Source organism: Dama dama, chromosome 19 (assembly GCF_033118175.1).
Source record: "Dama dama isolate Ldn47 chromosome 19, ASM3311817v1, whole genome shotgun sequence".
NCBI classification, from domain to species: domain Eukaryota; kingdom Metazoa; phylum Chordata; class Mammalia; order Artiodactyla; family Cervidae; genus Dama; species Dama dama.
This window is the reverse complement of record NC_083699.1, coordinates 12634175-12659278: the sequence shown is the minus strand read 5'-3', so window position 1 is coordinate 12659278 and position 25104 is coordinate 12634175. Positions and strand designations below refer to the sequence as shown.

General features: G+C 46.4%; 1 protein-coding gene across 1 annotated transcript in view; it reads left to right on the top strand.

Moving 5' to 3' along the window:
• Positions 1–252: 252 nt before the first annotated feature.
• Positions 253–25104, top strand: part of RARRES1 (retinoic acid receptor responder 1) — a 42016-nt gene continuing 17164 nt past the window's right edge. The window contains exon 1 of the mRNA XM_061168217.1: positions 253–540. Within this exon, the coding sequence (XP_061024200.1) occupies positions 268–540 (273 nt within the window). The 5' untranslated portion in view covers positions 253–267. The remainder of the gene's footprint in view (positions 541–25104) is intronic.

The window sequence follows — 25104 nt, the reverse complement described above, 5'->3', positions numbered from 1 at the left end:
GCGGCCCCGGCCAGACATCCCCGCCCCGCGCCGCGGAGGCGCCGCCGCGTCCGGGTACCGAGCCGGGGCAGCTGGGGCTCGGGCGGAGCGGGGCGGGGCGGGGCGGAGGGGCCCAGGGGTTGCGGGAAACGCCGAGAGGGACCCGGACGCCCTCCCGCGGGCCGCCCTGGGGGCGGAGGGGAGGGGCCCGCCCGGCCTTATTTCCTCAAGCGCCGGCGCCGCCCACCCGAAGCTCGGACCGGTCGAGCGGCGAGCCAACCCGCGTCCATGCAGCTCCGCAGGCAACCGCTTTCCGCTCCCCGGCCGGGGGACACGCGCCCCGCGGCCCAGCGGCTCGCGGGACCGCTGCTCTTGCTGCTCGCCCTCCAGGGGGCGGCGGCGTCCGGGGGGCCCGAGGACTCCGGCTGGCTGCAGGACGCGGAGCCCTCGAGCCGGCTCCTCTCGCAGGCGGCGCGCGCGGCGCTGCACTTCTTCAACTTCCGCGCCGCCTCGCCCAGCGCCCTTCAGGTGCTGGCGAACGTGCTGGACGGCCGCGCGTGGGTGAGTACCCGAGCGGCGCGGGCGCGCGGGCGCTCGCTGCGGGGGCTCTGCGGGCGGGAGCGCGAGGCGCCAGGTTCCGAGACGGCCCGGGACGGTTCCCGCGCGCCGCAGGGCCCGTCGGGGCGCAGAGTCCGCGGAAAGCTGACTTGTTCCTTCTGGCATTTACAAGGCCATAAAGAATGTTCACAGGGTAGCTCCCATACCTGGAAACACGTACATGGGGAAACTGAGGAGCAGGCCCCAAAGGCCAGGCTTGATCATTCCAGAGTTGGTTGCTATGACGCGGTCACCGAATGCACGACCCACCAGTGGCTTGAGCGTCAGTTCTGGACAGGGTTTTTCAAAATCCAAGCCAGTTCCCACGCCGAACCGTGGACGTTCCCTTGTCAAATGCCGGCCGTCTTGCAAGGGTTTAGGATAATATTGCAGTTTACGCGTTGGCCTGGCCAGGAACCTTCGTAACCCTGGCGTCTGCTTTAACCTAATAAGAGTGAATGACCCAGGGCTGTTGTGTTTGTAAACGGAATGAATGAGAATTTGGCAGCTCATTGTTTCGTTGCTGATTTCAAGGCTGTAGGTACCGTTCTGTGTCCGTGGAGCTACGTTGCTTTTTCCAGTAGAAGATGACGACGAAAGTTACAGAACTACAGTTTGTCCCCAAAGTAACGATGCTCTTTCCAGCACCCCCCCCCCCCCCAATATTCCAGAAAGCCTGTAGACTCAGCATCGAAGAATCTAGAGTTTAATGAAGAGGATAAAGAGAGAATTTTAAGGAGTGGCAGTAGAAGTTTTAAAATAGTTCTAGATGTGGTGTTGAGGGTGTGAGAACGCCATTTGGAAGAGAACGCCTTGGTTCTTCAAAGACTTAACCCTGTACCTAGTTTGGCTAGATTTATTGACTGGTGAAAACATTTTTTCCCCCTAGAAAAAGGCAACCTGCGCTTGTCACTTATAGCAGACCTTGCTGTCTCAAGGAGGTTCAGTTTAAGTACCCCCCCTACTTCCCCGCAGAGAAGTGAGCTTGAGAACTTTCTATCAAACTGGAGAGTAGCCACATCCCAGAGCCCAAACAGCACATCCCCCACCCCCACTCTCCACCCAGAGATTTGCTCCCTGTTTATCAGTGGGAAGGATTCTCTACAGAAAGCCAACCTCAGATTTCTAAAGTGCACCAGGAATTTTTCAGTCCCAGAAATGTTTTTCTTCCTTCTAACCATTAAAGAATTAAATAATAAAATCATTTGCATTTTCATGCATTTAGCTATCCCCTTATTTTTATTTATATAATTTTAATTTTTAAAACTTTTTTATTTTATATTGGAGTGCGGCTTAATAGAGCTATGATAGTTTCAGATGGACAGCAGAGGGACTCAGCCACACGTGTACATTTATCTTTTCTCCCCAAACTCTCCTCCCATCCACGATGCCATATAACATTGAGCAGAGGTCCCTGTGCTATACAGTAGGACCTTGCTGGATACTCCCTTTAAAAAAAAATTTGTGTCATCTTTCACAAAATAAACTAGCTCTCAAAATCCGAGTGAAGAAAATTTTTCCTTTCTTATCCATAGAGCTCAGTTACTCTTTTCTTCTGTCATAATATAATCCTGAATTTTAAAGGGATGCTCCTTTTTGGCCTAAAAAATCCCAGGGGTGTGGGGATAATCAGTAAATTAGAGACAGATATGCATGAAAGGGAGTTAAATAGAAGAACCCAGAGCATTGACCCTAAGAAAGGATACATTCCTGTGATCTTCTGGTTTACCTTTACATTTCCTCCCAAAATGATTATAAATGTTTCAACACCAGGGAGCCAAGGAAGAGAACTTGGTGACTTTCAGGGCCACGACTCTCAAGAGACTAAAGTGGTTTCAGTTTCTATGGAAATTCAATAAAATTACTTGATTGAAATCACTTGATTGATTGAAACTACTTGAATGAGAAGAGACCTGTAATGCAAGGAATTTCTGCTTCAATTACATGAGCAGTTGTATCATTGACAAGAGGTGGAAAATGATAGACTGTCAACTACTTTATCCAATCAGTGCATTAGTAGAGTAAGTGCTGAGTTGCTGCACGATGTCTTTCATTCCTCCAGAACTGACTCTGGGTTTAGCAGGTGGCTGGGTGGGTAAGAGAAGGGTAGCTGGTAGCATCCTTCTCCATCCTCTGGGTTATTGTGTCCCTTAGTAGATGAGAGACTGGGACCAACTCAGGGTTTTTCAAGCTAATGGCACACTGGTGAGTTATGACATCTATTTAGTGGTTGCAGTTGCTTTTTGTTTGTTTGTAATGAAACAGTTTGGAATACAAATTGTTTAGCGTGCATTACAGAGTAAAGGTAAGTAGTGCCTCAAAATATTGCGAACATGTAGGAAATGGTTCATTATGAAGCATGCAGTTCTTGTGCATTTCAGTTGAAAAAAATTTGAAAGCCTGTGAGCCAGATGATTTTTAAGACCTCTTCCAGCTCTGAAATTTCTTTTTTTTTTCACTTATTTTTATTAGTTGGAGGCTAATTACTTTACAATATTGTAGTGGTTTTTGTCATACATTGACATGAATCAGCCATGGATTTACATGTATTCCCCGTCCCGATCCCCGCTCCCACTTCCCTCTCTACCCGATCCCTCTGGGTCTTCCCAGTGCACCAGGCCTGAGCACTTGTCTCATGCATCCAACCTGGGGCTGGGCTGGTGATCTGTTTCACCCTAGATAATATACATGTTTCGATGCTATTCTCTCGAAACATCCCACCCTCGCCTTCTCCCACAGAGTCCCAAAGTCTGTTCTGTACTTCTGTGTCTCTTTTTCTGTTTTGCATATAGGGTTATCATTACCATCTTTCTAAATTCCATATATATGTGTTAGTATACTGTCTTTATCTTTCTGGCTTACTTCACTCAATTCTAAGTGATTTTTTGGTTCTGGATGAATGCCTTATTTTAGGAACACTCTTGCCCTCTAGTGGTAAAATGCAGTAACAGCTATGGTAGTGAAAGTTAAGTCACCCAGTCCTGTCCCACTCTTTGCCTCCACATGGCTGTCTGTGGAATTCTCCAGGTAAGACTACTGGAGTGGGTTGCCATTCCCTTCTCCAGGGGATATTCCTGACCCAGGGATCAAACCTGGGTCTCCTGCATTGCAGGCAGATTCTTTACCGTCTGGCCACCTACTATGGTAGTAAATGCAAGGAAGTATTGAGATTCTCAAGTCAGAACTAGCTGGTGAAACCACTTGTGAGTATTCTGTTTTGTTTACTGATCACAAGGAGAGATCGTAAGGGGAGAGTCATAGTGAGGGACACAGGCTTCCCTCACTGCTCCTGTCTGATGACCTCTTTTTCCCAACCATCCACCACCCTTCCATGACCAGAAGGCTACTGTTTCTCTGATGCCACAGGCCCCAGAGCATGGAAGGTTGTGGTGTTGAGAGCTCCAGGGTACATAAGCCTGGATAAGCCTGCTCCCGACCACCTGGGGCTGTCCTTAACAGTGATGCAACTACGCTCAGGACACTTGTAAGACCTATGACCACTATCCCTTCCCCAAGCAGCTGGTGAGAAGCCAGCCTTTCCTTGCATTTAGAAAGACTGGTGAGATCTTTGTGTGCACAGACTTAAGAACAAAGGCAACCCATTTGAAATCAGCCCGTGTTTGGGGATTGCTCAGAGGACCAAGTCACGACCTGGTTGGAAACATTAATCAAAACAGTTGACCAAAGGTAAGGTAGGGGGGGTTATGCCCAAACCTTAACTGCTTCAATTTAAACGAAAATCAGCAAATATAAAACTGTCATCTGTCTTTTGGTGTAGCGTGAAGGACATTAATTGGCACTCCTTGCTATCTTTCCAGCAAGAAGATCCACCCATAGTGGGCATCTGTGATTTTCGCTTTTGTTTACTTACAATGGCAGAAGCACTTGCAAAGAATACAGTTCACAATCCTCTCCTTTTACTTCTGACTTTTCTTGCCTAACCCTGACTCACTCATACCCAGTTAACCGGCAAGAGTTTTTGGAGACTTCATCAGTTCTTTTTACAGTATTTAACTTGGATTTTGTGGACTTATGTTTTTTTCTGCCTAGTCTTCACCAGTTTACTTAACAATTTTGCAGCTAGGTAATGGGGACACCTGAGACAGGCAAGTTTCAGAGCAAAGCAGCTGACTTCTGTTGAGCATCCCTCCCCCTCCCCACAGGTGGGCTGGCAGCTGTGCCCCCCGCCCGCCGCAGGGTCTGTGGGCAGAACAAAGCCTGTCCATGGAGCCCACAGGCAGCTGGGAGAGCGCCTAGTATACCAAGAAAAAGCTTCTTCCTCTATCCCTTTTCGATCTATAAAGCACTTTAATACAACATAATTCATCTAATTACTGCTGTCCTTGAAATCTTCTCTCCATTAATGTCAATAATTCAGAGGTGATGGTTCACAAGAATAGAAAAGCAATGCATCAAGCAGACCATAGAAAAGAAAAGCTGGAGAATGAAGAAGGCTGCGGTGAATATGGAGGGAAAGGATATGTAATAAAACCCTAAAGTGAAAGAATCTCCACTTTCACACAAGGAGGGCTTCTCAGCGCTTTTATAGCCTTCATGAAAGAACCACAGGGGGATAGCTATTGGCAGGATGAAGGTGGTGCTCCTCAGCGCCCTCTGCTGTGCTGATGAAACATAACAATCCAGAAACAGAGCACAACAGTGATCTTCCAGGGCACTGCGCCTGCTGAAATGGCATGGGTGCCCCCCATGTCTCTGCCCACCTTCCCGCCCCCCCCCACCAGTGCCCACCTAGCCTGCAGCCTCTGACTGCAGAGTTTGGGTCCAGCACCGAAGTGGAAAAGGCCCTGAGGTTGAACCTAGCCTTGGCCTTCCCGGCCTCGTCCTTGAGTCACCCGAGCCAGCTACAAGTGAGCTGGCAAGTAGGAATGCTTTTAAGCAGCTTGTAAGAAGTTGCTTTTGAATCACACACATTTTTTTTTTTTTTTTTTTTTTTTTTTTTTTACCAGCCCACAGCATTTTCACTCGTCTTGCCACACGGGGTGTCAGAGCCAAGGATGTGTGTGATCACAGAGGGTTAGTCTTGGCCCCAAATAAAGATCACTGCTGGCGGGTCATGAATTTAACCACCAGGAGTCTGGCTTGGTGGCATGATCTTTCTTGAATAACCTAGGTGGTTCTGCTGGAGACAGAATGTAAATAGCCCTAAAATGACTGATCTTAAAGAGACGCAGAATGTTAAATACACACACACACACACACACACACACACACACAGAGTCTCCCAAATCCAACCCAACCCTTGTCAGAGCATCAGCATGAATCACCTAGAGATTCATTCACACTTCTGCAGGCTTGGTGTTTATTCGCCTTTGTGATGGTCCCCAGTTTAAGATGTTTGCACAGAGTTAGTCCCATAGTAGCAGGAGCACTTCTCCACCCTGGGTTATGTCTCTGGCCAGTAAAGTCGAGTTAGGAAAGAGTCTTGTACCATAGTTGTGTAGGAGATGATGTGTCTGAATCCAGACTGCCCCAAGGGAGGTGCCCACGCAGAACACTAGGAAGGATCACAAGTAATTTTGTATCTGTATGGATTTCACTGCTGTGACAAATGGCCACAATCTTTGTAGGAAAAAACAACTCCCACAAATTCATTCTCTGACCATTCTGGAGGTCAGAAGACTGAAATCAGTCTCACTGGGCTCAGATCTAGGTGTTGAAAGGGCTGTGTTTGCTCTGGGAATTTTAGGGGAGAATCCATTTCCTTGCCTTTTCCAGCTTCTAAAGGCTGCCTTCTCTCCTTGGCTCGCGCTCCATCCTCCATTTTCGTAGCCAGCAGGCAGCATCTGATGGTAACGCTGCCGTCTCCTTGTAAGGACCCATGTGAGCACACTGGCCTGCCTGGTTGAGCCAGGACACCCTGTCCAGCTCAGGGGTCCTTTACCTGCTCGTACTGGCCACATCCCCTCTGCCTTGTAACATGTTCAGAGGTTCAAGAGATTAGGATGTGGACCTCTTTGGGGGCCACTTCTCAGCCCAGCACACCCAGCTTCCGGGTGACTGTGAGCTGATGCAAGTCCTTGCCACCCTGCCAGACACGTGACCCTGCTGAAAAAAGGGCAGCTCTGGCCGACCTGCAGCCCCAGGAACCTCCTCACCCCCAGCACACCTGCCTGCCATGCTCTGTCTTGACTGGCACTTGACGGCAGGCCACTTAGTGCTCTGGCCCTGCACGTGTCAGCTTGTACAGGGTGGGGGGCATCCCCTCTCTCTTTCCTCCGCTGCACTGGTGAAGGGACCTGCTGAAGACAGGAGGAAGAAGCGCCTTAGGAGGTGCTGATTTCCCCATCTTCAACCAAATGCTGAATAATCAAGTGTCGCTCAGTTCTATGTTGTCAAGAAGTTGAAAGTCTCCAAGTCTAATATTCTATGATTCTATACTCTTGAACTTTTCTGACTACAAACCCCAAAAGAAAGCTATTTAAATATGTAAAGCATAGTGATTACGATATTAAAATTAGATGAAAACAAAGGCAGCTGGAAGGGTGTTGGGCCACTGGGTACCTAGAACAGGAGGCTGGGCCAGGTCCCCATTCCCAACCTGCCTACAACACCTCGAATCCCTCTCACAACCAGCCTTTCCTGAGGCCCATCCTGGGCCAGAGGGGAAGCAGAGGGGAACACTGCCTCTGACCCCTCCCACTCCAGCTCTTTGGGGAGGGTCAAGAACCCATCCCCAGAGTTGGCCAAACAGATTAACACACAGTAGTCTGCCTGTCTCTCTCCACTACTCCTTAGCCTGATAGTATCCAAGGCAGAGCGCTCCTTCATCCCCACGGGATAGGGCCTGATCTGAAGGTCACTGACTTTTCGCCATACATTGCATTCGCCTTATCTGGCATTGCCCGAGAGAAGGAAAATGCAATGAAATAACTCCAGGGTGTAATGTAATACACTAATGTTCTCCCTGTCCGGAACAGAAGTGCAGCTCAGCAGTTTTTATCCACAGATGAGTTGTTTGTCTCCAACTAAGCCTGACTCATAAAACTAACCTTATAAAATGGAGAAGTTTGCTTTTCCTGGAATGGCATGACATTTATGTTTTCTTACCAAACGTGAAGGCTGGAGGGGACATTTAGAAGCCGAGTCTGTTAGGTCAGTGAAGCTCACTGTGCTTCCGAGGGGAGATCAGCATCAGCTTTGAGCTCTTGACAACTGGCCTGTCCCCACCACCCACCCCCTTGGTGTGGGAACATGAAGTTCAAGGCTATCACCGCTGGCTCTAAGGCCACATGAGGGGACTGTGCCTAGAAACCAACAGCAGAGAGGAAAAACATGAGACAGTCTTTCCCTAAAACGTAGAGTTTTCTTTTTCTTTCTTTTTTTTTGGCCACACTGCATGGCATGTAGAATCTTAGTTCCCCAACCAGGGGTCGAACCCACACCCCCTTCAGTGGAAGTGGGGATTCCTAACCATTGGACCGCCAGGGAATTCCCAAGGGTTTTCTTTGTAGCTATGAGTCTTGGGCAGAATCATGTCTTTGGAGACTCCCAGAGTCACGGCCTTTTCGCATTCCCTACAGCAGCTGGCAGCAAGATTTCTCTGGGTACCTGCCCTACTCCTCCATTTACCCACATTTTTGTTGGATTTGATTGAGTTTAAAGGGGATGTTAGGTTTTTAAAATGTGCTCTTAGAATAATAAATACCTATTTTCCATCCCTTATTAGGGTCCTCAGTTACACATTCAATACTCACACTCCACATTTCAGTGACTTTTAAACAAGCAAGCAGGCATTGTATAGTATCTAATATAATGATAGTCTGGACATGTGCTGGAGGAAACATCTTTGATCCCACTGACATGAAAACAAAAGCTTTGTATTTTACAGAAAACAGTTTTTTACTGAAAAATGAGACACAACTTAGTGGAGTCACTATTGGAACGTGTGATTTTTAACTTCTGGATATAAATTGTATTACATGGCCAAGTTGCTACCCATGGAGCAGGATGCAAAGGAGTGAATTTTCTTCAAAAACAATTTTAGGGACTTGCCTGGTGGTCTAGGGACTCCCCAGGTGGTGCTAGTGGTAAGGAACCCACCTACCAATGCAGGAGATGTAAGAGACTTGGGTTTGATCCTGTGTTAGAAAGATCCCCTGGAGAAGGAAATGGCAACCCACTCCAGTATTCTTGCCTGGAGAATCCCATGGACAGAGGAGCCTGGCAGGCTACCGTCCTTAGGGTGGTAAAGAGTCAGACACGACTGAAGTGACTTAGCACACATGCATGCCCTGGTGGTCCAATGGAAAGACTCTGAGTTCCCAGTGCAGGGGACCCAGATTCAATCCTTGGTCAGGGAACTAGACTCTACATACAACAACAAAGATTGAAGATCCTACATGCTGCGACTAAAACCCAGCGCAGCCTAAATAAATAAATATATAAATAATAAAATAAACTTAGCTCCTTTAACCCTTAAGATAACCACAATCCATTAATTTCTTTTTAATCCAGACTACCTACTCCAAATATCCCTGCTTGAAAAACAGCACATCCCCTGAAAGAGAGGGTATACCTGTCCCCTGAACTTCATAAGGCAACGTGACCTGATTTGCCAGAGACCCCAGGTGGACCAGAATTTACGATAACACTCCTCCATTTCATTCAGTCTAATGATAGGAGACTCCTCAGGCCTTTGGAGAGAATTAATGGTCATGTCCTTCATCCCCTGCTCATCTGTCTTCTGGTGACCACCTCTAGTGTTTACTTCCTGTCCCTCCCTCTGAACTTCAGTGCCAGAGAGGAGTTCTCAAAGTGTGGTCCCTGGACCAGCAGCCACAGCATCCCCTGGAACTGGTGAAAATGCAGGGGCTTAGGCCCTGCCCCCAGTTTACTGAATCAGAGCTGGAGTGGGGCCAGTGTCTTCATTAGCACGCCCTCCAGGAGATTCTGTTCCAGCTCAAGTTTGAGACCCATTGCTCTAGAATAAAGTCCCTGAAGATACCTTCTCTAATCTGGCCCCATCCATCATGGTAACCTGCACTCCAAGTATCCCCGTCACTAACTTGCTAGTCGCCCCAGCCTGGCTGCTCACCTCTCTTGCTTGTCCCGAGTGCCCTCACCCTCTCTCCCCCAGATTGTCTCCATTCCCTCGTCCTCCTGGAGATTCCTGTTCGTGTGCTGCTCTGGCTCAAGCTCCCACTTCAGCCTTGCCTGATGGGGTGCATCCAGGGCCTCCTTCCAGAGTCTTGGGTGATCCTCACTTCCGTGGGTTATTGTGCCCACAAAAAAGCTGTGTTGAAGTCCTAACCCCTGCACCTGTGATTACAACCTTACTTGGAAATAACATAATCTGCAAACCCAAGATAAGGCTATATTGGGTTAGCATGGGCCCTAAATCCAGTGACTGATGACCTTATCAGAAGGTCATGTGAAGATACAGAGAGAATAATACCATTTAAAGACAGAGGCAGAGGCTGGAGTGATACAGCTGCAAGCCAAGAGCACCACGGTTTGCCTGCCACCACCAGAAACTCAGAGAGGCAAGAATGGATTCTATCCAGAGCCTCAGAGGGACTCGACAACACCTTGATTTTGGACTTCTAGCCTTCAGAGCTGTGGAAGAATTCATGTCTGTCCTGGGAAGGCACACAGCAGCCTTAGGAAACAACACACCCTGCCTGGCCGCCTGCCTTCCAGAAGGTCTTCAGCGTCTTGTCTCCAGGAAGCTCGGTTATGAGCACAGTCCAGCTGTCAGTCTCCCTGTCCCTCCCTCCCTTTCTCACACCTCAGGCGCACACACTTCCCACACACGCCCCAGGCAGCGTTCCTTCTGCCCTCTCTTGGAGGGCGTGACTGGGTCTGTCTGTGTGACCTCTGTGCTCTGCAAGCGAAGAACAGGGGTCTGGAGCCAGGCTTCACTGCTCCGTCCCTCTGGGACTTGGTGTAATTCTTTACCTTTGGGCAAGTGCCTCAGTTTCTTCATCCTTAAATGGGGATAAGGTCAGCATTCCCCGGAAAGGACTCTTGTGCTGGGATAAGTACTTCCTGGGCACTGTGTCAGGCCGCGTGAAGCAGGTAGTGAGAGTTCAGTATATTTGACATGAATATTGTAGCTTTTATCATGATGCTGCCCAGTGGCTAGCAGGATGCTTTATACACAAGCCCTGAATAAATGCTCGACCTTGATTTGATAGGGATTTAAGGAGCATTTTTTTGTTTATAAAAAAATATCTAGTGAGCTGAGTGGCACTGTGAAGGCATTCTCTGGTACACTATTAAACAGGACTTTTAGAGCGGCCTGTTTTTCCCAAGTGACTGCAAGTGAAGAGAAGTGTTGGGCTCTCAGTCCTGTCTCGTGTCCGACTCTTTGCCACCCTGCGGACGGCAGCCCCCCAGGCTCCTCCGTCCATGGAATTCTCCAGGCCAGAATCCTGCAGTGGGTTGCCATGCCCTTCTTCAGGGGATCTTCCCAACCCAGGGATCAAATCCGCATCTCCCGCATTGCAGGCAGATACTTTACCATCTGAGCCACCAGGGAAGCCCCAAATCAAAGTGCTGGTCACTTTTCCAAAGAGCCTGTCCTGAGAGAGGGCGGCTGCAGGGGGCTACCCTTGTTCATGGCCTTTGGGGACAAACACCAAGAAACCTATAAAATCTACAGAACGCACAAAAAACAGGTTAGAACATGAACCACATCATTGGTGGTCCATGACTGTAATGCATTTACTTCTAGGCTGTAGTACATACCTTCAGGTTATACAGTCATGCGGTCAATTGCTCTGTTTGCTGACTTGTTGTTTATATAAAAAGCCTCATTCTGGAAAAGATTAGAATGAGGTGCTGTGCCCCAGGCCGTGCTTTAAGAGAGGGATGTGGAGCTTCCTAATCTGTTTGCAGATGGGCAGTTTTGGAAGCATGAGGATGGGAGGGACAGAGCCCTGTGATCCTCTCTGTGGGAACACACCTCACATCAGGGAAGCCAGACCTGCCTGTCCCCTTCCCGACAGACCTGGCTCTTAAAAAAGGTTCAGCTTTTAAAACAAACATCTTTTAATGAATGGATTAGCTTTGTACCACATGCTTTGTATCATGTACCACGTGTAGCAACACGTGTTCTAAGTGCAGGGGGGGACCACCTGAACTTGAGACCTTGGCTTCATCCAGGTGCAGAGCTTCTAGATTCAAAATCACTACAGTAAGCAGTTTATTGCACTCACAGGTCTGATCACACCAATATGCAGGTCAAAAACAGAAGTTTAAAATCCAGGGTGGAGACATCCATACCAAGTTACTTTGGACTTGACTTCTTGCACTTGTTGGTCCCAGGTACAAAGCTGAGGGAGTAATACCCTCATCACCTTTGCTCCCTGGAGACCCCTCTCTGATGATTGTTTATTCTCTTTTATCCCCTTTCCCATTGTCAACTGAAAAAACAAACAAAAGCAGAACCTGGAAGTTGAGAAGTTTGTTTTATTCGGTGGACCTAACTGAGGACTGTAGCCCAGATACAGCTTCTCAGATTGCTCTGAGGGACTGTTCCAAAAAGGTGAGGGAAGAGCTAGGGGATGTAGGAGTTTTTGCTGGGGAAAAAACCCGTGTAGTTGAAGATCCAAAGATTACTGCTGATCACTGAAACAGACACCTCAAGATAATGATTTTAGTGCTTCTCTGTGTATGGGAAGATGCAGAAATCTGGGCTCCTTGAAATCATTCCTTTGATAAACATCTTAACTATCTAGGAGCAATATCCTGTGTTTTTCTCCCTCCTGGTTTCCTCTCAGGGTCCACTGTTGGGGTTTTAAGGCTGCAGTATCCTTTGTTTACTGAAATGGTAGGCAGCATTCTTTGTCCACGGTGCTTCTTCTTGGTCATAAATTTGACCAACAGTTGGGAGGCATTTCATAACCAGTTTTGTCCCACGGCTCTAGGAAAGCTCATTCCTAGATCACGTGAGGATTCTGGTGATAGGCTACTCAGTGTGCTACATTTTTTGGATGAGGCCCTGTTGATTATCTAAAGTCCTCTGAATTGCCTGTTTTACTAGCCAATTATCATCCAGGAAATGTTTTCCCTTGTTGCTTCTTCCCACATCTAGAATTTTACTGTTACAGTTATTTTATATAGAGTTATATATGTGATCGATTGCCTCAAGACATTTAGCCATCATTATTTTTTTCAGTGGTCTAGTTATGCACTGGGTAATGAAAGAGACAATAGTCTTATGAAATAGAATATAGATAATACAGCTAGTAACATTAATAAAATACAGCAGAGAAAGGCACAAGGCATAAATAATTTGAAAACAACAAGAGAAACGATTAAAACAATGGTTAGTGTAACTAGTTGTAATCTGGTCGCAATAAGCCATCAAGTTCACAGGAGAGCCAGCTGGATAAGCCAAATTTTGGAAGGATCATGTAGAGAGAAAAAGATAAATGTTTCATCTTTGTTTACAAAGATATATTTTGTCAGCTTGTTATAGATCAACATTTGATCTATCTATATATATATAAGAGGAAAGATTTTCTGGAAAACAAACATTACAAATCAGAATAGTTAAGACGTCATAAAATTGTAAATCATATTTATCAATTCGTTCAGTTCTGTGTAATTCCAGTTGGTCTGTATGAAGGCATCAGGTTTTCCATTAGAGTTTTGTAGTTTCTTACTGAGTTCAGTGGTATGATCTCAAAGTTATCAGAAACAAATTTGTCAAAAAGCTCTTTTTATGAATCCTCTCGAAAATCCTCATTTTGTAAAAGCATGAGAGTAAAACAATGATTGTCTATAAATGACAAAAGACTTAAAATGGCATGGTTAAAGATCTGTTTACAATATAATTGACAAGAAGCTTAGTTATTTTTGTGGCTTACAACCTTTTAAAGATAATGACTAGAATGATAACTGATAACAGTGTATTAGGACACATCAGATTTTTAGGAATTCTGTATAACTTTTGGAATGACTACATTATTGACATTTGCCCATAAAATAAGAAGCTTTTGTTACACTTAGTTGATAGTGCTACCCATGTAATTTAATGTGCCAGATAAACTTAATTAGTTTAATCTCTCTCTTCTGGACATTTCAGGGGTCCTTTGAAGCATCCCAAAGTTAGCTGGGGGTCAAAAGAATCTTAAATAGAATTTGATATTTGGGAAGTTTGTTCTTTTTTAAAAAAAGTCAAGTTCTTGAACTACTTGGTCAAATAGGATCATAGATCACTGAAGCAATGCTTATTCACTCAACCAAAGAGACAATAAGAGATATTTAAGGCAAATGACAGATCATGTAGAAGGCAGAGCAACTCACAATCTGTTACCAAAAACAGTTCATAAGAAAACTCTGTTCTCATAAAAGAGAGAGAAAACCAAACTCCAGTCTTGCACCAGCCCATCCTCAACAACAAAATTTACTTACCTAATTAAATTCAATCCAAACGGAACCATGTGCAGAACAACTTTGTCAGAGCAGCCTTTCTACAAATCTTCTACAACTTTCTATATCCATTTTAGTTTGTCCCTATAGACTACCTGGATCAGGAAGCTCCCCCTGGAGAAGGGAATGGCAACCCACTCCAGTATTGTCTGGAGAATTCCCCAGACAGAGGAGCCTGGTGGGCTAAGTCCATGGATGGCAAAGAGTCAGACACAACCGAATGATTAACACACTCCCCAAAATAGTCTAAGATAGTAAAGATCCTTGTTGTACAGTTAGATGCAACAAAGGTTAAGGTGACAAATGCCCCTGAGAGTTGCCTCAGCCTTTACAAAGTCTTCTCAGAATCCCAGTCTATTCCATGGGCTGCCAGTTGTGCACCAGATGGTAGAGACCAAACTGTTAAAACACACACACACACACACACACACTTGCGCTTAAGAAAATCAGGTAGATCATTTACATCTTAAAGAAACAGGGAGAGAAATGCAAGTTCCCCCTAGAAGGGCTTTTGTTTCTGAATTCTGAAAAGATATTTTATGGAGTAGGCTCTTTCTAGCTGCATACACACTTAAAAATGAGTTTCAGAATGTTAAAAGAGCCCCAATTTGACCATTTTAGGTTGAGAGCTCCTAGTATAGTTCTTCCAGTCAAGTGAGTATTTGCAAGTATAAATTTCCACATGAACCTGGCTGGGGTGTTGGTTGGAGGCCGGCAATCTATTGCTGTTTTGTTTTGAAAGCTTTGTTCCCCATTGTAAAGTCGGTGTGGCGAGATAAAAATGCTAGTGACAATCCTGTCATGGATCTGTGTGCTGTTTGTAAACTGGACTCCGCTAGAGGTCACCCTAGAGTCGATCCCGCTCTCTCCTGTGTCTCAGTTTCTCCTCCTGGTGGTGTAAGACCACAGAGTGGCCAGCTGGGAGGCGCATCCCTGCAGAGCAAGTTTTTAGTTAAAATGTGTGGGTTTCCCGATAGGGACAGCTGCGTGGTATGAGGACGTGCTTCTAGCACTCCCACGAGTTTCTCAATTGCCTGAGAAAGCCCACTGGGAGATCTCCTTCCTTGGAGCTGAAAGCTCTCATGAGATAGCTTCAGTTTTATTCTGAAAAACTCTATTAAAATAGCCAATCCAAGTTAAAACAAAAGGCCAGCTTCCCACCTAATTACACAGTCCAACCCTATTCAGTGTCTTTCAGCTGAGGATAACCCAGGTACCTCTTCTTGAAACTAAGTTTTCGGGATAATCTTGGAGGCAAGAGGAGGTTAACATCACCGAGTAAAACTTAGGACCCTCAGCCCCTGCTGGGAGAGCTACAAGCCAGGAGACTCACCCACATTTGTCTGTACTCTTGTTGCCAGCCAAAATCCTGGTTTTCTCTGCCCACTGAAGCCAAACAAAAGATACGGAGACAGAGCTTCGAGGAAATAGAAAGGTGGCTTTAATTCTCAGCTGGTGGAGAGGGGAACGCAGTAGGCTTATGCCTCAAGATCTGTGGGCCCCTCTCCCCAACCCTGCGCTGTGAGGAGTCTCGGGGCTTATATAAGATGAGGGCTTGCAGTCAGGAGTCGGGAATGAGGAACAAAAGGGTTAGCATCTTGATTTTTCCCTCTTGCATCGTTTCAAAGACAGTCAGAGGCTGTGTCAGTAACCCAGTCACTGAGTCTGGCAGTTGGCTGGCTCTGTGGCCTTCTTACTGATCTATAAAAAGAACTATAAGGGGAAGAGTGTTGTAAGGGTAACCACCAGGTAGAGGATGCATTTAGCATAGAGCCAAAGGAAAATAGGTGTGAAGTATATGGCTTCTGCAGGGGCTTCCCTGGTAGCTCAGCTTGTAAAGAATCCACCTGCAATGAGGGAGACCCTGGTTCGATTCCTGGGTCAGGAAGACCTGCTGGAGAAGGGATTGGCTACCCATTCCAGTATTCTTGGGCTTCCCTGGTGGTTCAGATGGCAAAGAATCTGCCAGCAATGCAGAAGACCTGAGTCTGATCCCTGGGTTGGGAAGATCCCCTGGAGGAGGCATGGCAACCCACTCCAGTATTCTTGCCTTGTTCAAAATCCCCATGGACAGAGGAGCCTGGAGGGCTGCAGCCCGTGGGGTCACAGAGGGTTGGACATGACTGAGTGACTTAAGCAGAGTTGACACAGCCCAACACAGCTGCAGAGTTAGAAGTCAGAAAAGCAAACTTATTTACAGACCTGCGGAGTTAGGAGCAGTTAAAGTAAAAAAAAACACAAAAAACAACTAGGGAATGTTCAGGCCTGCTCACTGTTGTGTTTAATCTTCTTTGTTGTCAGGAAAGGGAAAGAAAAAAAACTCACTCCTCTTTTTATCATTTTCACCACAACACTCTCTGAGGAGACAGGCTGGGCTAGGAGGCCATTGCTGGTACCGCGGCTTCGGATCCCGGTGAAGCAGAGAAGCCCGCCCTGGGTCCCTTCACTGGCCACCAGATCTGTCAGCTGAAGAAATGTATAACCTAAGAGTTGGGAAGTTTGTTTTCTTTGGTGGACTCACGGAGGACTATAGCCCAGGATACAGCCCCTCAGATTGTGCTGAGGGGCTGTTTCAAAGAGGTGAGGGAGAAGCCAGGAGATGTAGGGGTTTTTTCTGGGGGGAAAAATGTCAAATATCCAAAGATTACAAGATTACTGTTGTTCACAAATACAGACATTTCAAGTTAGAGTTTAGAGCTTGTGTATGTATGGGAAGATGCAGGAGTCTGGGCTCATGGAAATCATTCCTTTGATTGACACCTCAACTATTTAGGGCCAGTGTCCTGCTTTTCTCCTTCCTGAATCCCGCTCAGGGCACACTGTAGGGGTTTTATTACTGCAGTATTTTTTGTTTACTGATATGACAGGCGACATTCTTTGTCTACACCATGCATCCCACCTCCCTTGGGGGACCACTGAGAAGGGCTGATGTAGCTTCTTCTGTCTGTGTTTTCTTCTTTTTAATTTGACTGCGCCGGGTCTTAGTTGCAGCCTGTGGGATCTAGTTCCCTGACCAGGGATCAAACCTCATGCCCCCTGCATTGGGAACACTGAATCTTAGTCACTGGACCACCAGGGAAGTCCCTGTAAGTTTTCTTATGAGAGACATGGTTGCTGTGTGTGTCAATTTTTGTTTAAAACATCTTTGTAAGTGGTATGCCTGTGCATCTTCTTGTGTCTGCTGTTTTCACTTCCTGCCTTGAGGATCTCTCTCAGTTGCTCTAAGTATGGCTAGTTGGCTGCCTCTCCCCGCTGTGATCTGTGGTTGTTGTTCAGTTGCTAAGTTGTGTCTAGTTTTTTGTGACCCCATGGACTGCAGCATGCCAGGCTTCCCTGTCCTTCACTGTCTCCTGGAGTTTGCTCAGACTCATGTCCATCGAGTCGGTGATGCCATCCAACCAGCTCATCCTCTGTCTCCCCTTCTCCTCCTGCCCTTCTGCGTAGCACCCCCATTCTACCTGCCTACCTCCCAGGGAGGCACAGCAAATTGTCTCCAACTTCCCACCACACACAGATGCCTCGAGGAACATCCTCCCATCAGTCCCCTGTTACAGTATCACCGTTTCTCTGGGATACACGCCTGGAAGTAGTTATTGGATCATAAAAGTATGTGTAATCTTGATTTGACTGAATCATCCAGACTGCCCCCCAGCCAGACTGCACCGGGCTACCTCCCAGCAGCCATGAACCCCCAGCCCTGGCCAACAGGTTGGCCTTATGCACTTTCTCATTTATTGCCAATGTAACAGTTGTGCAGTGGTCCCTCCCCAATTCTATAGCTGCATCTCATAATTACTCACTTGTGTACAGGCCTTCAGAGCTCTTGTTAACCCAGGTAAGACATGTGATATGTTTAGAACCACACCCAGCACAGAGGGTATATGTTATTGTTCTACAAATGTAAGCATCCTTAAATGATGGTAGATTTAATAATGTCCTAACACAAAATGTGAATTCTAGTGATTATTTCTGATCTTGAATAATAGAAGCTGACCATAATATTTAGCTGACCATGTTGACCTGCTAGATCACATCCACATCTGTCCACCATACACTTCCCTCCGTTTCTGCCATGCCCACCTTGGTTCATCCCACATCCTTCCGTGTGGAATATTTGCCAGCCACTCACAGTCATCCTGCTTCCCAGATGGCACAGATGGTAAAGAATCTGCTTTACAATGTGGCAGGTTTGATCCCTGGGTCAGGAAGATCCCCTGGGGAAGGGAATGGCTATCCAGTATTCTTGCCTGGGAAATCTCATGGACAGAGGAGCCTGGTGAGCTACAACCCCTGGGGTCTCAAAGAGTCAGACACGAGTGAACATGTGCACACATACCATCATCCTGACACCCCAAAGTTAATTCCTTCTTAACTTCAGAGTTCAGCTCAAATGTCACTTTTCTGATCCCCAGACTAGATCACTTCTCCAGTTATCCTTTCATAGCTCCTGAGTCATCCATGATCAAACAATCAGCTGTACCATGAACTGTTTGAAGTCCTTCTGACTGCCCTGAGGGTGGCCGTGACAGTCTCTTCTCTGTCCTTCTGCTGCCAGCCCTGATTCACGTTCAGAACTCCTGGGCTGCATGTTGAACTACAGAGACCTCTTCACCACAGGATAGTTTAAATAGAGCCAAGGGAACACACAGCCCTAAAGCGGCCTGAGGAGCGTGAGACACTCATCCCAGATGGCCCTGACTGGTCTTCCAAGGCTGCCACCTTATATCTGGAGAACCAGCAACGTGGCCTCAGAGGAACTCGTGACTCAGAGGAAGGGAGCCGGGAGAGGCCTTTAGGGGAGATATAGAGACTGAGTCTTGATAATCATGATAAATTACAACCACAAATATAAAAATCCTATTTGGGACAAAATGTAGATGTTTTTAAGAGTGCCTGATTAATACAAAAGAAGCAGAGCAAATCGGGAGGGAAAATCACTCTTCATAAGGACAGCTCCATCCTGACTCAGCTCACAGCCTTGGTTACTCCGGGTGTTTCGTTCCCTGCAAAGAGGAGGTACTGGTGCTCTAACCAGGAAGAGTTCATTTTGAATTTACTCTGGATCTGCTTGTGCAACTTTAACCTTTATTTTGCAGCTTTGATTGTTATAAGCATACATGGTGGTCTGCCTCAGGAAGATAACCTGATTGAAGTGAAACAAAAACATTTCCCTGCCTGAGGCTTGCCATTCTAGGGGACATTACAAGGACTGAATAGCTTTTTACTTTGTTTCCTCACCTCCCCTCCCGTCTCTGATCCATTAAAGAACCTGGCAACCAGGCCCCAACAAGATGGTTATTTTGAGATGCTAGCCTGCCATCTTCTCAGTCAGCTGGCTCTGGAATAAAGTCCCTTCCTGATCCCAACACTTCGTCTTGGATTCATTGACTCATATTATGGCGAGCAGAGCGAACTTGGACTCGGTAACAGCGCCTCATTTAGCCTCCATGTGTTTTCAAAAAAATACAGAGTCAAATAATATCTTAAGCACTTTATTTGAAATATGCACAATTATATCAAGATTAAAGCAAGCTTTTGTGAATTTCTGTGGATAGCAAATAAGTGTGCCCAGTTTATTAGTTACGGAAAGGTGGGTAGTCCTTAAGATTATTCTCAGTATTGCCTTCCCGGGCGCATGACAGGAAATGCCATAGCTTCAACCACCACCTCCACTGAATCTCTTTTTATGACATCCAGCTGCTTCCTGGCCTTCTCCCTTGTCCTGGAGCATGAAGGTGGTACCACCAACTCTGCTGACCTCTCCTCTTCTTAGCACCAGTGGTGGTCACCCCCAGATAGCAGCCTGAGGGGCGTCCTGACTCCTGTGAAGGAGGCTGACCCCAGGCCCCCAAGTGGAGGTGAAGGGCAGACTCCTAGGTCGTGCATGGAGCAGGTGGGAGGGCCACAGGGCTGGTGCAGCAAGCAGTTCAAGCCTTAGGCCCGCCAGCACACAGAACCAGCCTCTGTGAGTCTCAGCTGTTGGTGTCCGCGTGGCTCGGGGGAGTGTGCTGTGTGTTCTTCTAACTCGGGTGGGGTGTCGAGGAGACTTGGAGACAGATGTACAGGGCTCCTTGTTCAGCTACTTACATGCAGGTCTCACTTACACCCTTTAACGGTTCTCCGCGAGCTCCAGGCAGGAGAAAACCGAAGTAAAAACGAGCTGTGTTTTTCAGTCGCTCAGTCGTGTCTGACTCTGTGACCCCGTGAACTGCAGCACTCCAGGCTTCCCTGTCCTTCACTATCTCCCAGAGTTTGCTCAAACTACTGTCCATTGAGTTGATGATGCCATCCAACCATCTCATCCTCTGTAGTCCCCTTTTCTTCCTGCCCACGATCTTTCCCGGCATCAAGATATTTTCCAGTGAGTCAGCTCTTCGCATCAGGTGGTCAAAGTATTGTAGCATCAGCTTCAGCATCAGTCCTGCCAATAAATATTCAGGACTGCTTTCCTTTAGGATGGACTGGTTGGATCTCCTTGCAGTCCAAGGGACTCTCAAGAGTCTTCTCCAACACCACAGTGCAAAAGCATCAATTCTTCGCCACTCAGCCTTCTTTATGGGCCAACTTTTCCATTCATGACTTCTGGAAAAACCATAGCTTTGACTATATAGACCTTTGTCGGCAAAGTAATGTCTCTGCTTTTTAATACACTGTCTAGGTTTGTCATAGCTTTTCTTCCAAGGAGCCAGTGTCTTAGTTTCATGGCTGCAGTCACTATCTGCAGTGATTTTGGAGTCCAAGAAAATAAAGTCTTGTCACTGTTTCCATTTTTTCCCCCTTATTTGTCACAAAGTGATGGGACTGGATGCTAGAATCTTAGTTTTTTGAATGTTGAGTTTTAAGCCATCTTTTTCACTCTCCTCTTTCACTTTCATCAAGAAGCTCTTGAGATCCTCTTTGCTTTCTGCCATAAGCGTGGTGTCATCTGCATATCTCAGGTTATTGATATTTCCCCTGGCAATCTTGATTCCAGCTTGTGCTTCATCCAGCCCAGCATTTCACATGATGTACTCTGCATATAAGACTTCCCTGGTGGCTCAGACGATAAAGCATCTGCCTACAATGCGGGAGACCTGGGTTCAATCCCTGGGTCAGGAAGATCTCCTGGAGAAGGAAATGGCAACCCACTCCAGTAATCTTGCCTGGAAAATCCCATGGATGGAGAAGCCTGATAGGCTACAGTCCATGGGGTCACAAAGAGTCAGACACAACTGAGCGACTTCACATTCACTTTCATTCTGCATATAAGTTAAATAAGCAGGGTGACAATATACAGCCCTGCCGGTTCTTTGCAAGCTCCAGACAGGAGAAAACCAAAGTAAAAACAAGCTGTTGTTTTTCAGTAGCTCAGTCATGTCTGACTCTTTGCGACCTCATGAACCGCAGCACGCCAGGCCTCCCTGTCCATCACCAACTCCTGGAGTTCACCCAAACGCATGTCCATTGAGTCGGTGATGCCATCCGACCATCTCTTCCTCTGTCGTCCCCTTCTCCTCCTGCCCTCAATCTTTCCCAGCATCAGGATCTTTTCAAATGAGTCAGCTCTTTGCATCAGGTGGCCAAAGTATTGGAGTTTCAGCTTCAGCATCAGTCCTTCCAGTGAACACCCAGGACTGATCTTCTTTAGGATGGACTGGTTGGATCTCCTTGCAGTCCAAGGGACTCTCAAGAGCCTTCTCCAACACCACAGTTCAAAGCATCAATTCTTCGGTGCTCAGCTTTTTTATAGTCCAACTCTCACATCCGTACATGACCACTGGAAAAACCATAGCCTTGGCTAGATGGACCTTTGTTGACAAAGTAATGTCTCTGCTTTTCAATATGCTGTCTAGGTTGGTCATAACTTTCCTTCCAAGGAGTAAGTGTCTTTTAATTTCATAGCTGCAGTCACCATCTGCAGTGATTTTGGAGCCCCCCAAAATAAAGTCTGACACCGTTTCCACTGTTTCCCCATCTATTTGCCATGAAGTGATGGGACTGGATGCCATGATCTTAGTTTTCTGAATGTTGAGCTTTAAGCCAACTTTTTCACTCTCCTCTTTCACTTTCATCAAGAGGCTCTTTAGTTCTTCACTTTCTGCCATAAGGGTGATGTCATCATAGTGAATAAAGCAGAAGTAGATGTTTTTGTGGAATTCCCTTGCCTTTTCTATGATCCAATGGATGTTGGCAATTTGATCTCTGGTTCCTCTGCCTCGTCTAAACCCAGCTTGTACATCTGGATGTTCTCGGTTCACATATTGTTGAAGACTAGCTTGAAGGATTTTCAGCATTACCTTGTGATGCTGATTACCTTCAGCATTCACATTAGCATGTGAAATGAGTGAAGCTGTGGGGTAGTTTGAACATTCTTTGGGATTGGAATGAAAACTGACCTTTCCCAGTCCTGTGGCCAATGCTGAGTTTTCCAAATTTGCTGGCATATTGAGTGCAGCAGAAGCTAGATGGAGTCTGGATCTCAGCCTTCCATAGTCTCATCTTTGGGCCAGACCCTGCTTCCCAACACAGTTCTTTCTCTCCCTGATGTGATATTTTTCAGTTAATTTTTATTGGAGTATAGTTGATCTACAATGTTGTGTTAGCTTCTGCCATATAGCACAGTAAATCAGTTATACATACGCACATATCCACTCTTTTTAAAATTCCTTTCTCATGGAGGTCATTGTAGAGTTTTGAGGAGAGTTCGTGTGCTGCACGGCAGGTTCTTATTAGTTATATATAGTAGTATGAATATGTCCATCTCAGGCTCCCAGTTTATCCCTCTCCCCTCATTTCCCCTTTGGTGACCATAAGCTTGTTTTCTACATCTGTGACTCTCTTTCTGTTTTGTAAATAGGTTCATTTTTTATCATTTTTTTAAGAATCCACATATAAGCAATATCATATGATGTTTGTTTTTCTCTGCCTTACTTCACTCAGTATGGCAATTTCTAAGTCCATGCATGTTGCTGTAAATGACATTCTTGCATTCTTTTTATGGCTGAGTAGTATTCCGCTGTATGTATGTACCACATTGTCTTCATTCCTCTGTTGATGGACTTCCAGGTTCCTTCCATGTCTTGGCTATTGTAAATACTGCTGCAGTGAACACTGGGATGCAGGTATCTTTTCTAGTTATGGTTTCCTCTGGGCATATGCCCAGGAGTGGGATTGCTGGGTCACATGGTAGTTCTGTTTTTGGTTTTTAAAGGAATCCCTGTGCTGCTATCCATAGTGGCTGCACCCGTTTATATTCCCACCAACATTTATAGGAGGGTTTCCTTTTCTCCATACCCTCTCCAGCATTTATTGTTTGTAGACTTTTTGATGATGGCCATTTTGACCAGTGTGGGGTGAAAACTCACTTGCATGTCTCTAATGATGAGCAACATTGAGCATCTTTTCATGTGCTTTTTGGCCGTCTGTATGTCTTCTTTGGAGAAATATCCATTTAGGTCTTCTGCCCAGTCTTTGATTGAGTTGTTTGTGTTTTTGATGTTGAGCTATATGAGCTGCTTGTATATTTTGAAGATTAATTCTTTGAATCCTTTGTGGGCTTTTCTAGTGGTGGCATGTGGGCTTGGTAGTTGCAGCGCGTAGGCTTAGGTGCTCCACAGCGTGTGGGATCCCAGTTGCCCGACCAGCACTCGAACCCTTGTCCCCTGCCCTGGAAGGTGGATCCCTAACCCCTGGCCCACCAGGGAAGGTACTTGTGGTGTAGTTTCAGGTCAGGGAGCCTGATTCCTCCAGCTCCACTTTTCTTCCTCAGGATTGCTTTGCTATTCAAGGTCATTTGTGTTTCCATACAAATTACAAAAAATTTTTGTTCTATTCTATGAAAAATGCCATTGGTAATTGATAGGGATTGCATTGATGCAGTGGTGAGTAGGCTAGTTTCCTTATTTGTTCTGACCTTTCATTGTGAATGTGTAGAAATGCAACAGATTTCTGTGTATTGTATGCGGCAACTTTGCGGGGAGGGGTGGTGTGCCACCGTGTGACTTGTGGGATCTTAGTTCCTCAGCAGGGGACTGAACCTGGGCCCTCTGCAGGGAAAGCACCAAGTCCTCACCCCTGGACCATCAGAGAATTTCCATGTATCCTGCATCTTTACCAAATTCATTGATGAGCTCTCGTCATTTTCTGGTAGCATTTTTAGGGATTTTCTGTGTATAGTATCATGCCCTCCACAAACAGTGACAGTTTTACTTCTTTTCCAATTTGGATTCCTCTACTTTTTCTCTTCTCAGATTGCTGTGGCTAGGACTTCCAAAACTATGTTGAATAAAAGTGGCGAGAGTGGACAGCTTTGTCTTGTTCCTGATCTTAGAGGAAATGCTTTTAGCTTTTCACTATTGAGGATGATGTTAGCTGTGGGTTTGAATGGGTTTTAATAACAGTGCAAATAGTGAGCACTGCACTTCTACCCCAACCAAGGCTCCATCTAAACTCTTCTTGTGCTGCGCTTTACTCTGCACAACAGCCTGAGTGCTGCAATATGTTTACTTTACTGGGGTTCCCACAGACTTTGGGATCAAGTTCCAAGTCCTCGTTACAAAAAATGCTTTCATGACCTTGCACCAACTTCCCCAGACAGCCTTTTCCCTCGCTTCACAGCCTTCCCTGAAATGCCAGCCCCTGCCTCCATTCCCGTGTCTCTGCCTGGCTCCCCTTTGCTCTAGAAAGCCTCCCTGGAGTAGGTGCCCAGCACGCCCGCCGCTCTGGCCGCGCAGGAGAGCCGTGATTCACCCTTTCCACGCAGGGTGCGGGTCTGCGGTCAGGCTGGACAGGGTGTTTCATTTCCGTGTATCTCCCTGGTGCCGGGTATACTAGGTGGCAAACAGTGAATGGCTGAGAAGACAGACACGTGTGTCTGAATTGTGTAATTCGTATGAATATGTAATTGAAATCAGTGTTTCAGCGTACACCAGCACTTGTTTCGAGATTGAAAATGAGCCCTAAGCAAACAGCTCTCACGCATGGGCTCTGGGTGCCCCTTGACCCCCAGCAATATCTGTACGTCTACACATTTAAATATTCCTTATATAAGCAGTCGCCATAGAATCCTCACTCTCCGTTCTCCAGTTTCCCAGCATTTATTTTTTTAAAGTCTGTGATAGGAATGGATGATATCTGGTCTACTTAAAA